Below are 14,228 nucleotides of genomic sequence, written 5' to 3'. Positions count from 1 at the left end.
ACACGCATGCGGCCACAGGAAGTGTGGTGGTGCAGCCCAGTGGTTATTAGGGAGGAGGAACAAAACAACTGAGGTAACACATTAAAAAAAACTATTGAGTGGGTGTGTGTAATATGCATGTGTGTGTGAGGTAATGACAACAGGAGGTATGTGTCGGAGAGGTATTCTAGCAATATATAGTATAATATATTCATATACTGTATGTGAGTACTCTAGAGTACCCTATATTACTTGCCAGTGTTCACCAGTTACATGATGCATCCGTTTTCCATTCATATTTATGTATGTCATAATTAGTTTATTTTAACTAGGTTTTTATTTAAGAGTGTGACCTAGCTACTTTCTTTTAACTACACTAAATGACACTGTTCAATAATTAATCTTTTGAAAGTAGTGGAAACACTTCCTGTGCAGCCTATAACTACAATACACTTTATAAACCCCACAATTCTTCAGTATCATAACAATATGATTAGTATGAAAAGTTATAAGATGCTATGAATAAAACAGTGCTTTCTTTAAACTTAATGAAAGAAGGGTTGTAGCCATCTAATGCTTTTCTGACATCGTACAGTCTATGTAAAGTACAGTTAGAGTATGCTAATAACTACCGTTAGCAAACACACATAGATTAATCTGACAGCAAAGCCACTGAAGTAAATGTAAAAATGGCAGTAGTTGTCATGCTAACCTACTAGCAATGACAATGTTAAACTTATAGTGAAAACTAACTGTGGACGCTAACATTATTGTCAACACTTATGTGGAAGTGGTGAACTTGTTAGCAAACATTTGCTCATATTACGGAGCAACGTTAGCCACCTTGTGGCTACTTTTACCCCAGTAACTGAGATAAATAGCTAAACGCTCCACTAAGTTCACCAGCTAGTCACTAATTGTGACTTTCGTTTTTGTACAGATTAAACAAACAAAATCTATGAATTTGTTAGCTTAAAAAGTGTTTCCTCTTATTTCCAGTCTTTGTGCTAAGACAAGCTAACCAATTGGCAGCTTCATATTAACCGCACAGACATAAATGTGGTATGGCTCTTCTTATTTAACTGTTGGAATGAGAGCAAAAGATCCAACCTATTCCAACCAAGCATTTACTGTATAATTTAACATAACATAGTGTCTAACACAAGCCTCATCATCAAAGCTATCAATGCTATCTTACTGCGGCCACAACAGAAAGCACCTTGATGTTCATAGCATCTTATAACCCATTATAATTATACATATGATGTCTTTTAATTTAAGTTAGAAGACATTGTGATGCAGAAAAAATGTGCAGCAACTGTTTTTTTTGTATAGCCCAATATTACAAATTACACATTTGCCTGAGGGGGCTTTACAGTCTGTACAGCAATAGCTGTCCCTAGACCCTCAATTTAAATAAAAAAAAACTCCTTAAAAAACGGAGAAAATAAAATTTAAAAAATTGAGAAAATAATGGAAGAAACCGCTGGAAGAGCAATAGAGGAGGGTTTCCTCTCCCGCGATGGACAGTCATGTAATAGATGCTGTCTGTACAGAATAGAACACAATTAATTTGTAATATATATAGGGCTGTCAGCGTTAACGCGTTAATCGCGATTAGATTAATGCGATCCATAACGCGTTTTTTTTTTAATCACATTTTAATTTTGCAATCCTTTTTGTCCCTTCTACTCACCCGTAGACGGTTCCTCTAGCTGTAGCGCTATGCTTTGAAGTGGCCTCCTGCAGTAAACCTACCGCGGTGATGGAAAGCAAACACGGCTTGTTTAACTTTAAAAAACTTCGAGACGGTTCAGTTGACAAGTCAAAAGTAAAATGCAACCTGTGTCAAACGGAGTTTAACTACCACCGGAGTGCGTCGAGTTTGAGTTAGCACCTCCAGGTGCAGCCAAGCGAGCCTCAGCTCCACCAAAGGACCATTTTGGAGTGTGGGAGTCGCAGCAGAGCCGTGATTGATTCCCAGTTAAGACACTCTGCTTTACATTATGGGCTTAAAACTGCCTTGAAATGTAAAATAACAGGATTTTGAAACATGCAATTCAAAATGCGATTAATCGCGATTAACTATGGAAATCCTGCGATTAATCGTGATTAAAAAATATCGTTTGACAGCCCTAAATATGTATGAAGAATGTGATGGAGAGGTGCCAGAACAGAACACCTCCATCACCTTGTCTTAAACAACACATTATAGTTACAGGCTTCAAACAAAGTGTTCCCACTGTAAATTCTCCCAACACTAGCAGAGAAGTATGTAGGTAGCTGAAGACTTCATAGTTCTATGTTTTCTCATTAGACTAAGAAACACCCACACAATACATGAGGAAATACATTGTCCAAGCTATGAGGTAAAAAGTGTAGGGGTGTTTTTTTGTGCAGGTGTGTGTGTATGTGTGTGTGTGTCTCTGTGTGTACGTGAGACAGAGAGAGAGAGATAAGAGAGGTCAGTACGTGAGGGAGGTAGGTTGACGAAACATTCTTCACAGGGCCTCGGCAGACTGAGGGTTGGGCTGCACGCGCACATGGAGGACGTAGTTCGCAGTTAAGGAGATGCAAGGGAGGTGTGTCTATGTGTGTGGTCTGTGTGTATGGTTTCTGAGGAGCTAATTGTTAGGCCCCACAAAAAACACAACAACCAAAAACTACACATTTGTGAAGTTAGAGGTGGATGTAGGGGAGTGGAGTATAGACATGACCAAGCCCCTCAGTGTGCATTAATGTAGGAACAGAGTACAGCTGTTTGTCCACACCTGTGTCAGGGGAATCAGAAGGCCCGTACAGGTGTCAAGAGACTTGTGTTTGCATATAGATACACTGTAGGTGGACTCTTTGAATACCTATACATGTAGTGTGCGTGTGTTGGTGTGTGTACCTTCAAAATGTCAGTGTGTTTCTCTCAAGTAATGATGTGTGTGTGCTGGTGGCAGGTGGTGGGTTTTGTAGGTGGCTGATTTTTAAAAAAGGAGACAAAAATAAAATGTTCACAGGGCGCGTTCCCACTGAAAAAAGAAACTTTTCCAACTTCCCCGCACATGTCCTCGTCTGTCAAAGCCACCCCTTTTTTTTCTCCTTCTGTGTCCAGGGTTCTCTTAGAAGGGGTTGCCTTGGTTGGTTTCGAAGTCGCTTCAAAGTCACACTTCCTGGTCCTCGAAGACCTCTAGGAAGAGCGGGGGAAAGAGTTCGTTGGGACACTCCACCTTCATGTGGAGGAAGCGGCTGGCGTGGCAAGCTCCGATCATACGCAGGTCTGTCACCTTCATCAGCAGCTTGGGCCAGAAGTGGGGAATGTTGTGCTTGCGGTAGTTGATGTAGTGCTCGAACGCCAGCAGGTAGGCCTCTTGACACTGCTCGATCTTCTTCACGCTGGTCAACCCTGAGCGGTCTTGGGTGATAAATGAGAGAAAAAGACATATGGTCTCCACTGAGGAACAGAATAAACATTTAAATCAATACATCAACATTTTGGGAAATTACATTTCTTGATAAGAGGATCGATAATTATTGTGACAGGCCTAGTGGTATCAATCTTGTCTAACTCTGCAAGAAAGTAAAGAATTTCCCAAAATGTTAAACTATTCCTTTAAGGGTTGGCATCTAGGGAGTGTATTAGCCTCAAACAGTAAAGGAATGCTAATAGATCTGGCTTTATTTAGTGAAAGCTGGTCTGTTACTTAGCTGGACTGACCCCAATCCTGCAGCAGCTGTGGATATCTTTAGTAATTCTTTAAGGAGTAATCTCTAAAATGATTGAGTGGTCACCACTTGCGCTACAACTTGCATATCAAGGTTGACATGGCCTGCCAATCACACAGTGTTGGCGGTCAGTCATTCCTTTGTCAGGTGATATAAAAATCATATTTTTAGGGCCCAAGCACTACCAGTGCGAAGGCCCTATTGTATCTGTAGAAATTATTATGTATTATTTTTCACTGTGTACTCGGCCATGTTGTCTATCACTGTCACTGCTTGCCTTAAGTACACAGTTCTTGTCCTTTCCTTGTCCTCCCACTGTTCAGTCCAAAACCAAACTGTTTGCACGACAGGATTAGACAAGATTATTCTCATTCAGGTAATTAAAGTCCCAGTGAAATGGAAGTTAGAGAGTCTTTGGCTTCTGTACTATGAAGTATTTCCCAGTGAGCAGTGTACAGAGGGGATTTAAATTACCGGTAAATATTTTGCACTTGATTGTACTGCTAAAAAAGTGGGTAGGGCTTTCAGAGTTTAGTGTGATACAGAGGACTGTTGGTTCCATACATGGCAATGTGTGGTTTTATATGACCAGTGTCTCTCATCGGACATTTGAAACTGTTGAAACTGACTGACAAAACGCCATCCTTAACTTTCCATAACACAACCTTTCATAAGGTCTTTCACAAGACCCTTCCCATCTGTTAAATACCCACATCTGTCAAACTAACCCACAGTTTCTGCAGGTTTTCTCTTAAACATCTGTAACCTCCGAGCCCAACATGAAACAATTTATTTTCTAACTTGTTAAACTCTTCCGGAAACTTAAGAAAATTATACAGCTGTTATCGCAGTCTGAGTGGTTCTCCTTGTGACTGGTATAAAATGATTTGGATGTGTTAAATTGTTCCTCTTTGGTGTAGCGAGACACACAGCTCCTTGTTCTGACAGAGAATATGACACCGCTGTAAAGAGCAGACAAACTACTTGGCATGTTTATGTGAAAAGGTAAGAAGTGAATTCTGCTTTGAACTCAGAGGCAGGAAAGCCTTCGTTCGTTATATTATTTATATGTCAGTTATTGAATATTTTACTAGTTTTTGCAAGGATCCATTACTCCAAGCTGGAGGAAAACTCTACTGTAAAGACGTTGGGTGAGAATAGAGATCATTCTTTTATCCTTCACCTGAACTCATGAGCAGCACGGCCTGCATCAGCGCCACCTCCGAGTCGTCCAGGTTAAACTGGGAGAGGCTCTTGCCCAAATCGAAGATGGCGTCCGACACCACGCCCAGCCCTCCGTTTTTCAGCTGCTCGCGCTTCACCGCCATCTCGCCGTTTAGCGTGAGTGTCTCGCTCTCCGGGTCGTAGCGTACGGCGGCGCGCAGCGACATGATCTCCATGCAGCAGCCCTTCAGCAAGATTATCTGGTCTTCACATGGCAGCTGAGAATACACCGTAAAATTAAGTGTTAAAATGATTGAATCAACTTATTTAATTTAGATTATGTTTTTTTAATTGACAGCCATGCTAACTGATTGAACATTAAGCCCTCAGCACATGGCAAAACTGAAGAAAAATCTAAAACATAGAGTATGGGATATGGGATCATAGCTTTGATTCAACCCCTAACATAATTATCTTAGAGTGCTTCCCTGCAAAGAAAGGGTTATCATTTGCTATTCACAACAAATCCCCAACCACACTTTATATAACCGGGAAGCCCCTACAATATACATGACTGCACTCAGTTGGAACACAGACGAGGGCACACGCACGCACACACACACACAAACACACACACACACACACACACACACACACGCATACAGATCATATCCCTTGAGAGCAAAGCAATATCCATGAGTGGTGAGTCATCACTTATCCAGACAGAGCGATGGGGAAAGTGGTTGATTATTATTGGGTGTCCTCATGGTTTGACTAGCAGTAGGACAAATGTTGTGGACAGAGGAAGTAACCAATCAAGCGACCTCGTTCAGGTTAACAAGCTCATTAATCGACTAACAGAATTACGAGTCTGGGATTAACGAGAACATGCTGTCAGGCGCTGCTTACCATGTGCACTATATTTACTTTCTGCCTTTTATTTTTACAATAGAGTGCCTTATCATTTTAACACAGTGGAATGAATGTGTGTAGAATTTCAGGGATATGCAAATTATAGATATGAGACACTACTCTAGTTAAGTGTCTCAGTTTTACTGCTATATATAAAATAAACCATGGACCGATAGGGTTTTAATTTAAAAAATAGAGTTTGCTTTATATGATAGAGCACAACACTAACTTTACCAGGGATGAAGTAATAATCTGAAATAAAACTGCCTGTTAACTATGCACTATTCCCAATGCAATTACTCAACCTGAACCAGATTAAAAATGATGAATGATGAAAAATGCCTTTTTAACCCTTTTAGATCACATCCCTGCTCATATTGTGCACCTGTGTAATACAGAGAAATCCATTTCTTTGTATTTGTATATTATATCAAAATCCAATCAGGTTTTCCTTCCTGTAAAACTAAATATGATGCGCTTACATAAACTTAAACCAACAAACTTTAACCAATGATATCATTACCTCCTACCCTCCAGTCTCTAACATTTAGCAGCACAGGGGTAAGATGCATGATGACATGTCCACTTTTCAACACTCAAATTAAATTCCAAATATTTGCTGCCTGTCTATCCTTCTTCACATGGAAATATGTCATGATGCTAAAGTTAGATGCTCTCAAAATGCTTCTTAATTTAGACTTAAATATAAAATTGACTGTTTCCCAAGCCTTGGCACCCTTAGTTACTGTTGCTACAGTCAAGCTTTGCCTTCTGCACAGCACATATGCACTTTACAATGATAATGTCATTTCTTAGTCATATTGCTGGCAGAAATGCTTATTGTTGTTAGTAGATTTGATGAGATAGCTCCTGCCAGGTAGCTAATTAAGGTAATGTTAGCTTTAACGTTAGCATGGTTTCAAACATTATCTTCAGTAAACTTGTTAAAGAGGTCTGAAATATGCACTTGATAACTTCATACATGATAGTAGTTAGCAAGTTACTTCTAGTTGTATGACATAACGTTAGCATGTAGTATGAAGTATAAGGAAAACTAAGATATTAGAGTCTAACATAAAACTGTTTATCTGCGTAGCTTACATACTTGGATAAGGCAGAGAGTGGTTAGATTTATGTTTACGTTACATTACCCAAGATGATGTAACGCTGGGTAAGCTAGTTAGCTGGACATGCAACATTTGCAGCTAATGTTAGAACATATAACAACACTCTTTAATTCATTCCTTACACTTTGTGTTTTTGGTTTTGGAAGGACTAAAAATAATACAAGACACCACCCTCCAAAACTCTTCAGATACTACAGCCCAAGGCACACTGCTTGGGCATGTGCAGAAATACAAAACTCAGCTATTTTTGAATGCCAAGCTTTGATTGGAGGGGTTCAATTTCAACTTTTGTCATGCTATAGTTCAGGGGAAGTTATGTGTTTTACATGTCGGACACAGTTGTGCCAACTTTAGGATTGAGTGCCCACAGACGCCACCCATGCCAAAAACGTATACACTAATGATACTGTGAGGCACTGTGTGTAAAAAGGTCCATATGTTTCTTCAAACTACCACGTACTGAGGCTGATGATAGACTGCATGGAACACACAAAAAAGTTTGAGAGTACATGCAATATGGAATACACATGCTCTTTCACTCATTATCCAGACTAAACATACTGCAAACACATAAGCAAGAGACCTTACTAAATAAGCACACACACACACACACACACACACACGACTGAACCTACCTCAGAGAACATGGGTAGTTTCTTGGCAAAGTCGACAACGCGTGTGATGGCGGGGGTCATGATCTTGGTGAATTCACTGAAGGCTTCCAGGTCGACCTTGTCTCTGTCAGAAGTGGGCATCATTGGACCCTGCCCAATATCATCTGACTAGAAAGACAAGACACCACATGAGTAACATTATCTTTCATTAGTTAAAGGTTACAAGGAAACACTAAAATTTGTGGAATAAAGTTTGTAAATAAATTGACCTTTGAGCTTGGACTCATTTTTTTGTTGAAGACAGTTCCAAACAATTGCCATAAATGGTGTTGCAGTGATGTGAACACAAATGAAATAAACAAATTGAAATACTGTGCTTTTAAACAGTCAGTCAGTTATAAACTTGAAACATACCACAGAATATTGACTAATGGCATGAGTCTGGAGGCAAATTAAAAGCCACTGGTCAATAAAAGATGGTACAGACAGTAGGAAATGAAGCAGAGTTAATTAATTAATTCAAATTCTTGTCTGAGAATGCAAAGATAGTTAGATAGATAAGCCACGTGCAGGAACATGTACACGCATGGTGAGTTTAGAAGTTGGTAGAAATGGTAATATATGATATGAAAGGAAGTATCTTCTTGAGAGCCAAAGTGAAACCAAAACAGAGCCTAGTTCTGTTCCAGGGTACCCAAAGAAATCCTGATTCCTAATCCCATTGACTTTTGTAATGATGCAAAAAAGTAAAACTAAAAGCCTTGAAACATTGCCTGACTCAATAGTATGATATGTGGTCTATAGCATATGCTTAGGTAATTAAGAACATATCTAATACCATTGACTCTTTATGTTCTGTTTAACCGCCTTTAAGGAACATTTCCCATAATCCCAAAACCATTGCAGGTTAAACGGTCTAATCTGCTCAGTCAAACAGAACTGGATACTGGAGGTAATAAAGTCCTAGACGGTCAGAGTACAATTGGTGCAGAACACGCAAAGTAACCTCATCCAATTAGAGCAACTTCTCAGTCCTACACCTGATTTAGAACCAGGGTGAGCTGAGGTAAGAGGTTATCTAATTAACTGGGAGGATGTATCCAACAGTGCACGTTTCCATTCATAGCTACACAGCTGATGTCTATATCCTGTTGTGATGAAATGGAAACTTGAATGAGATCTCAACTATAAAGAGACTGCAGTTGGTAACTTTGAGGAGAGAGAGGACTTAGCATCAAATTTGAAGAAGTACAACTGTCAGATCCCTCCCCCTCCCTCTCCACTGCACTCCTGCCCTGCCTCCAAAGTACCTGACCGAGCTGAGGAGGAAGGGGAGGGGCCTGTGAGGAGGAATGGGGAGGGGGCTGTGTGCGTGAGCAGTGATTGACAGCTGTCAGACACTCCATCAGACACAATCCTGGCTCTAATTGGTTGTTTTTGTCCGGTCGCGGTGGATTCTGGCAATTTGCAGTAGGAGCAGTAGGCGGGGCTAAATTAACCTGTTTTGTTTTTTTTTACAGATTACTAGTTTCATGTAATGCTGTCTTTACATAGTGACAGTCTTAGCAAATATGACAAATAGTTACTTTTATAAGACCTACCAACAGCAGCTTTAATCACCACTTGAATTTCTTAAGAGGAAACAACTCTAAAATCTTCTTATGTTTAATGGTGATATTAATATTTAGAAGATTACGGATTATGTACCACCTCTAAAATGTTGGTTTCAATACATAATAGCCAAACCAAGTATAATATAGTGAAGTTGCTGTACAGCAGAATGTACCATTGTTTGGGCCTTTTCTCTTGGGCGTCCTTGTCCTGGTTGTACAACCCAAGTGGTTTTTCAGCAGACCTTCAAAAACTAAATTTAACAGTAAACCCCTTCTTTGCCTGTGAATGGTTGCCTGGTAACTGATTGTCATCTGACCTTTGTTTCAAGGTAACCATCGGCAGTGTTGACACGTGCATCACAGATCGCACGGGACGGAACACAGAGAAAGTTGCTTATTAAAAAAAAAGAGTGCTGTCGAACCGAGTTCTTTTAGAAATGAAAAGAAATCCTTTTCTTTCATGTTTCAGTTGGATTTTTGAAGTGGAAACAACTTTCAACATACCCTGGGCGGAACATTTTGGAATAATGAGCTACATGAAAGATGGAATGAGTGTGCTGTGTGAGCACTACAAGTAATTAGTGAAAATCAAAATGATGAGTGAATGATGAAGGCTTACATGTTGAAATCTCAGAGAGCAGCCTGATTCTGATTCCCTTTATAGTGTTCATTACACTTTCATGAATTAGATGCCATACTTTCTCCTAGTGAAGATGCAGTGACTTAAAGTGCAGTCCTTTCATCAAACTTTAAAAATAACTACTATAAATTGTTTCAATGAGTATTTCATAATGGAAAGTGATAAGACTTTTCTGGTTTAAAAACAAACGGGTTACAGACCAGCAGGTTTTAAATATTTCATACAAATGATACAAAGAAGACACAAGGTTTTAAGTGGGGGGGGCATCAATCTTTGGATGACGTTATAGGCTATTTTCATGCCAACTTCCTTTCAATCTCAGCCTAGCTTACCATTGTTGTACAACTAAAATATGGTAAGAAATGGATTCCCCCCCTTTCATCACTTTAAAATCAAGATGGTAGCAGCTTTCTTTTCTTTAGCACAGTGGTCTGCCAACAAGTAGCTAAGAAGGTTTGACTCAAAAGGAGTGTTCTGGGTCTGGATGACATTGTTGTTTCTGTGTTCCATGTCTCTGTGTTTCTATGTGTGCTTATGTCCCTCTACAGCTGTCCTGCATCAGCGTAGTTAGCCCTGCCCTGCTCCCAGTGTTTCCCTCAGTCATTCCACTCCTTTCCTGTTCTCCTGTTTTGTCACCTGTTCCCCATTGCTTACTTAGTTTAGATCAGTGGCCACCAACCCTGCTCCTGGAAAGCTCTTGCCCTGCATGTTTTAGGTATCTTCCCCACTCTAACACACCTGATTCTAATTATAAGCTCGTTATCAAGCAGCTGAAGTTTGTCAAGGGTTAGGCTTGAGGCTTGATAATGAGTGGGAAGATACCTAAAACATGCAGGGTAACAACTCTCCAGGAGCAGGGTTGGAGACCACTGTTTCTAGATAGTATCTTAATCCTGTGTTTCAGTTCAGTCTTGTTGGATCATTAGTTCTGCACTTCTGTATCCTGTACCTGAGATTTATTCAGTTCCTGTTGTTTGTGAAAGAATGAAATAAGTCAATGTCACTATGAAGCTACAACACTGTGCCTGTTCAATATGTACTTCAAACTTACCAAAAACTTGCGCTTCTGTTTCCAGCTGGAGCCCTGGGCGTTGGTGTTTCGGTGGGCATCGGTTACCATCCTGATCAGCTCCCACTCCGCACTGTCCGGCTCCGGCCTCACCTGCAGCGTCCGCACCATCTCCTCCCTCTTCCTTTTTTCTCTATTCTCCTCGATGAGACGCCGCTTGGCCACGCGCTTCGACTCGTCCAGCACCACTGATGGGTGAGGGGGTCAGGGTGGGGATTACATATAAGAGAGCATTCGGGTGAGTTCATACACAAGGGGGGATGGATACATCAGAGGTTGTCAGCTCTTTAATAACAAGCATCATATTTTCTATTAGCTTTTAAAATGGTATTTCTGTTTATCTCTGTGTATTTGTGCTGATCATAAAGGTACATTTTGTGTGTTTTGTTGCATGGTTGTCTGTTCTTGTTCTGGAGGGGGATTAAATGTTGGAGTTCATGTAGTTCCCATAATTAAATTGTTGCCTGTTCTGTTGCTTAATGTGTGCTTAATACTATTATGTTATGGCCATCTGGAACAATATAAACACTTTTGCCTTTGGATGTGTTCTCATTATGTTCTAGCATGACGATGATCTAAGAGTCTTCAGTCATGCTAGCTCTGCTCTGTGAGATACAGATGTGCTTTGAGCTAAATGCTCATACTCACAAGGCTGTGACTAATGAAGATAAAGTTAAAGTGAAATAGCTGTGTGTGAAATTTGGGAAAACCAGTTTAGATGGGGGAGTGTGAGTGGACGTTATATGTTGGGGAACCTTTGACATAAAGGACCCTGCTGGCCACAATGGAGGTTGTCAGTTTTTCAACTGTGAACAGCAGGGCGCTTTGTTTTCTAAATGTACATTTTCCCACTGTAACAAATATTAAATGACACGGCTAATAGTCATGTATGCACTGTGACTGGATGACTCATTCAGTGAGTGCTAAAGCTTTGTTTATACTCGTATGAGACATGGGCGTCCACAGATGGCGCGCAAACTATGAGCATGCACAGAGGCATTATGCTCAATGCATTGTTTGTCGTGAAATACACAGTGATGTCAATTTTGGCGTGCACACTGTGTCGGGCATAAACCTAGCTTAATATATCACAGAGCTCTGCTGTTTCAGTACCTGATTGCTACTTACTTTGTACACATTTAACATCAACAAAAATGAATCACCTGAATTGGCGTCACATTTTTTTAGCAGGAACACACTACATGTGAATTTCAGTGTATTTGGTCCTGATGTGACAATAAGAGAGGAGGTAAATGTACTGGATAATCAACATCCACAGAGTTGAAGCTGAAGGACCTTCAAAACATTATTAGAATTATTAATAATTAGTAGCAGAAGGACTTTTTTATTCAATGGTTGGAGCTCTTATTCATGTTGGTAAAGGAACAAAATAAATCTAACAAACCAAAGGCTTTTTTGTGTTGTTTAATGCTAAATGTAAACAACAGATTGCACACAAGGCTGTGTTCATGATACTCAGCAGCAGTGCTGAATCTCTCTACATACGCCACAAAAATCGGATGGAATACATTTTGTTGTCATATATATTTTGTTATTAGTTGTGTACAGTATATTCTTCGTTATCTTTCCATGATGGCTACAGATATGGTTGCAGGGAAATCTGTCATGTTGCTAAAAAGCCTTTTTTTCAGGGTGACTAGGATGCAAAAGTGTGTGTGTGTGTGTGTGTGTGTGTGTACATGTCATGTTCTTTATCTACATCGTAAGTTATTTTTATTCATTAGCCAGGCCTCCACTGTAACAAATCACAGCACATAGATATAAAGAAACAGCTGCTGCTACAGTAAATAACACTCAAGTAATTTAATTGTGCAGCGTGGTGGAAGTAAATGTTGTGAATGTGTGTTTTCATCAAGTATCCAGAGGAAAGGAAACCATTTCCTTTATCCACAGGGTACTAAATTAATATCACCCCCATATGTAATGAGATTATGTTGTTATTTTTCCCTCTAAGTGTTTGAAGAGCACTAGAAGTTAAATATATTTCTGTTCTGTGCTTGACATGTGTTTTGAGCAGTTGCATAGTGACAGCAGCAGCCATAACTGTGTGGCTCTCTTTGTAAATACCAGTAGTGAATGATAAGAATACATGAGCTTATAATAACTCACAGTCCATGGCCATGCCCACAGCGATGCACTTTTTAAAGCGGCACAGCTGGCACTGGTTGCGGGTGATTTTGTCAATGATGCAGCAGCCCTCATATTTACAAGAGTAAGCTGGATGGAGGTTCTTCTGGATGGTCCTGCGGAAGAAACCCTGTTGGAAAGGAAAGGGAAATGGAGGAAAGAGAAGGGGGGAGAAGGAAAAAGAAAGGAAATGGAGCAAAAGTGCACAGAGACAGAAAGGACATTCAGCGACAGAGGGAAATGTGCAACTCCATAACCTCAAAATTAAATCCACCAATTAAATGTCCTTGTGTTTTGACTGGCATCAAACAAGTGTATTAAATGGGTCACATCACATGGCAGGCTGGTGATTGCATAGCAGGATCCTGCCAAGAATGGTCCAGTAATGAAATAATGGCATGACTGAACGTCTCTCTGTAAACACTTTTGTATAAGACAGCAGGGGAGCCGTGAGATTAGAAACATACTGCAGAGGTGCTTCATATGAAGATGATTCTTAAGCAGACAAGAATCAAACAGGATTTTGAAATTTTGAAAAATCTTTAAAATAAAGTTCATACCAGGCAAAAAAAACCCCAAAACACACATGGTCACCTCCCATGACATCAATAATACGATCAATACAAAATACACCTTTTGTAGATATACAGTATCTCACAGAAGTGAGTACACCCCTCACATTTTTGCAAATATTTCATTATATCTTTTCATGGGGCAACACTATAGAAATGAAACTTTGATACAATTTAACAGTAAATCCATAAGCTATACAAGCTGTACACGCATATCAAAGTTTCATTTCTATAGTGTTGTCCCATGAAAAGATATAATAAAATATTTGCAAAAAAGTGAGGGGTGTACTCACTTTTGTGAGATACTGTAGATTGTATCCCTGATGCATGTCTCTGTCAATCTCTGCTTTTTAACATCATTGCAGGATTTCAGTGTGTGTCATTTTTCATGGAATAGCTAAATTCATTTTAAGATACCCTGGATAGGCTGTTCATCAGGATACCAATCACCCACACCTGCCATATAGAATAATATATATAAAAATAATCCAGTTCAATTTTGCTCAGTATCAAACATGAATTGTGTATTCTTCATTGTGTATTGTAGTTTTTAAGACTGTACCAATATTTTTGTCAGCCTATTTATATCACCATATAGCCAAAGGTGTATTTTCAAATTTCTAGGCAGCTGTTGGCTTCAGTTCAAGAAAGCATGTCAGTAAAATACATTTTCAGA

General features: G+C 39.7%; 1 protein-coding gene across 1 annotated transcript in view; it reads right to left on the bottom strand.

Moving 5' to 3' along the window:
* Positions 1 to 3,058: 3,058 nt before the first annotated feature.
* LOC128378446 (thyroid hormone receptor alpha) overlaps positions 3,059 to 14,228 on the bottom strand; it is a 35,125-nt gene continuing 23,955 nt past the window's right edge. The window contains exons 4-8 of the mRNA XM_053337964.1: positions 12,963 to 13,110; positions 10,815 to 11,020; positions 7,532 to 7,678; positions 4,877 to 5,135; positions 3,059 to 3,382 (exon numbers count right to left, since the gene is read on the bottom strand). Coding sequence (XP_053193939.1) covers positions 3,132 to 3,382; positions 4,877 to 5,135; positions 7,532 to 7,678; positions 10,815 to 11,020; positions 12,963 to 13,110 — 1,011 coding nt within the window. The 3' untranslated portion in view covers positions 3,059 to 3,131. The remainder of the gene's footprint in view (positions 3,383 to 4,876; positions 5,136 to 7,531; positions 7,679 to 10,814; positions 11,021 to 12,962; positions 13,111 to 14,228) is intronic.

The sequence above is a fragment of the Scomber japonicus genome, chromosome 18, assembly GCF_027409825.1.
Source record: "Scomber japonicus isolate fScoJap1 chromosome 18, fScoJap1.pri, whole genome shotgun sequence".
NCBI classification, from domain to species: domain Eukaryota; kingdom Metazoa; phylum Chordata; class Actinopteri; order Scombriformes; family Scombridae; genus Scomber; species Scomber japonicus.
This window is presented reverse-complemented; position numbering and strand designations above follow the sequence as displayed.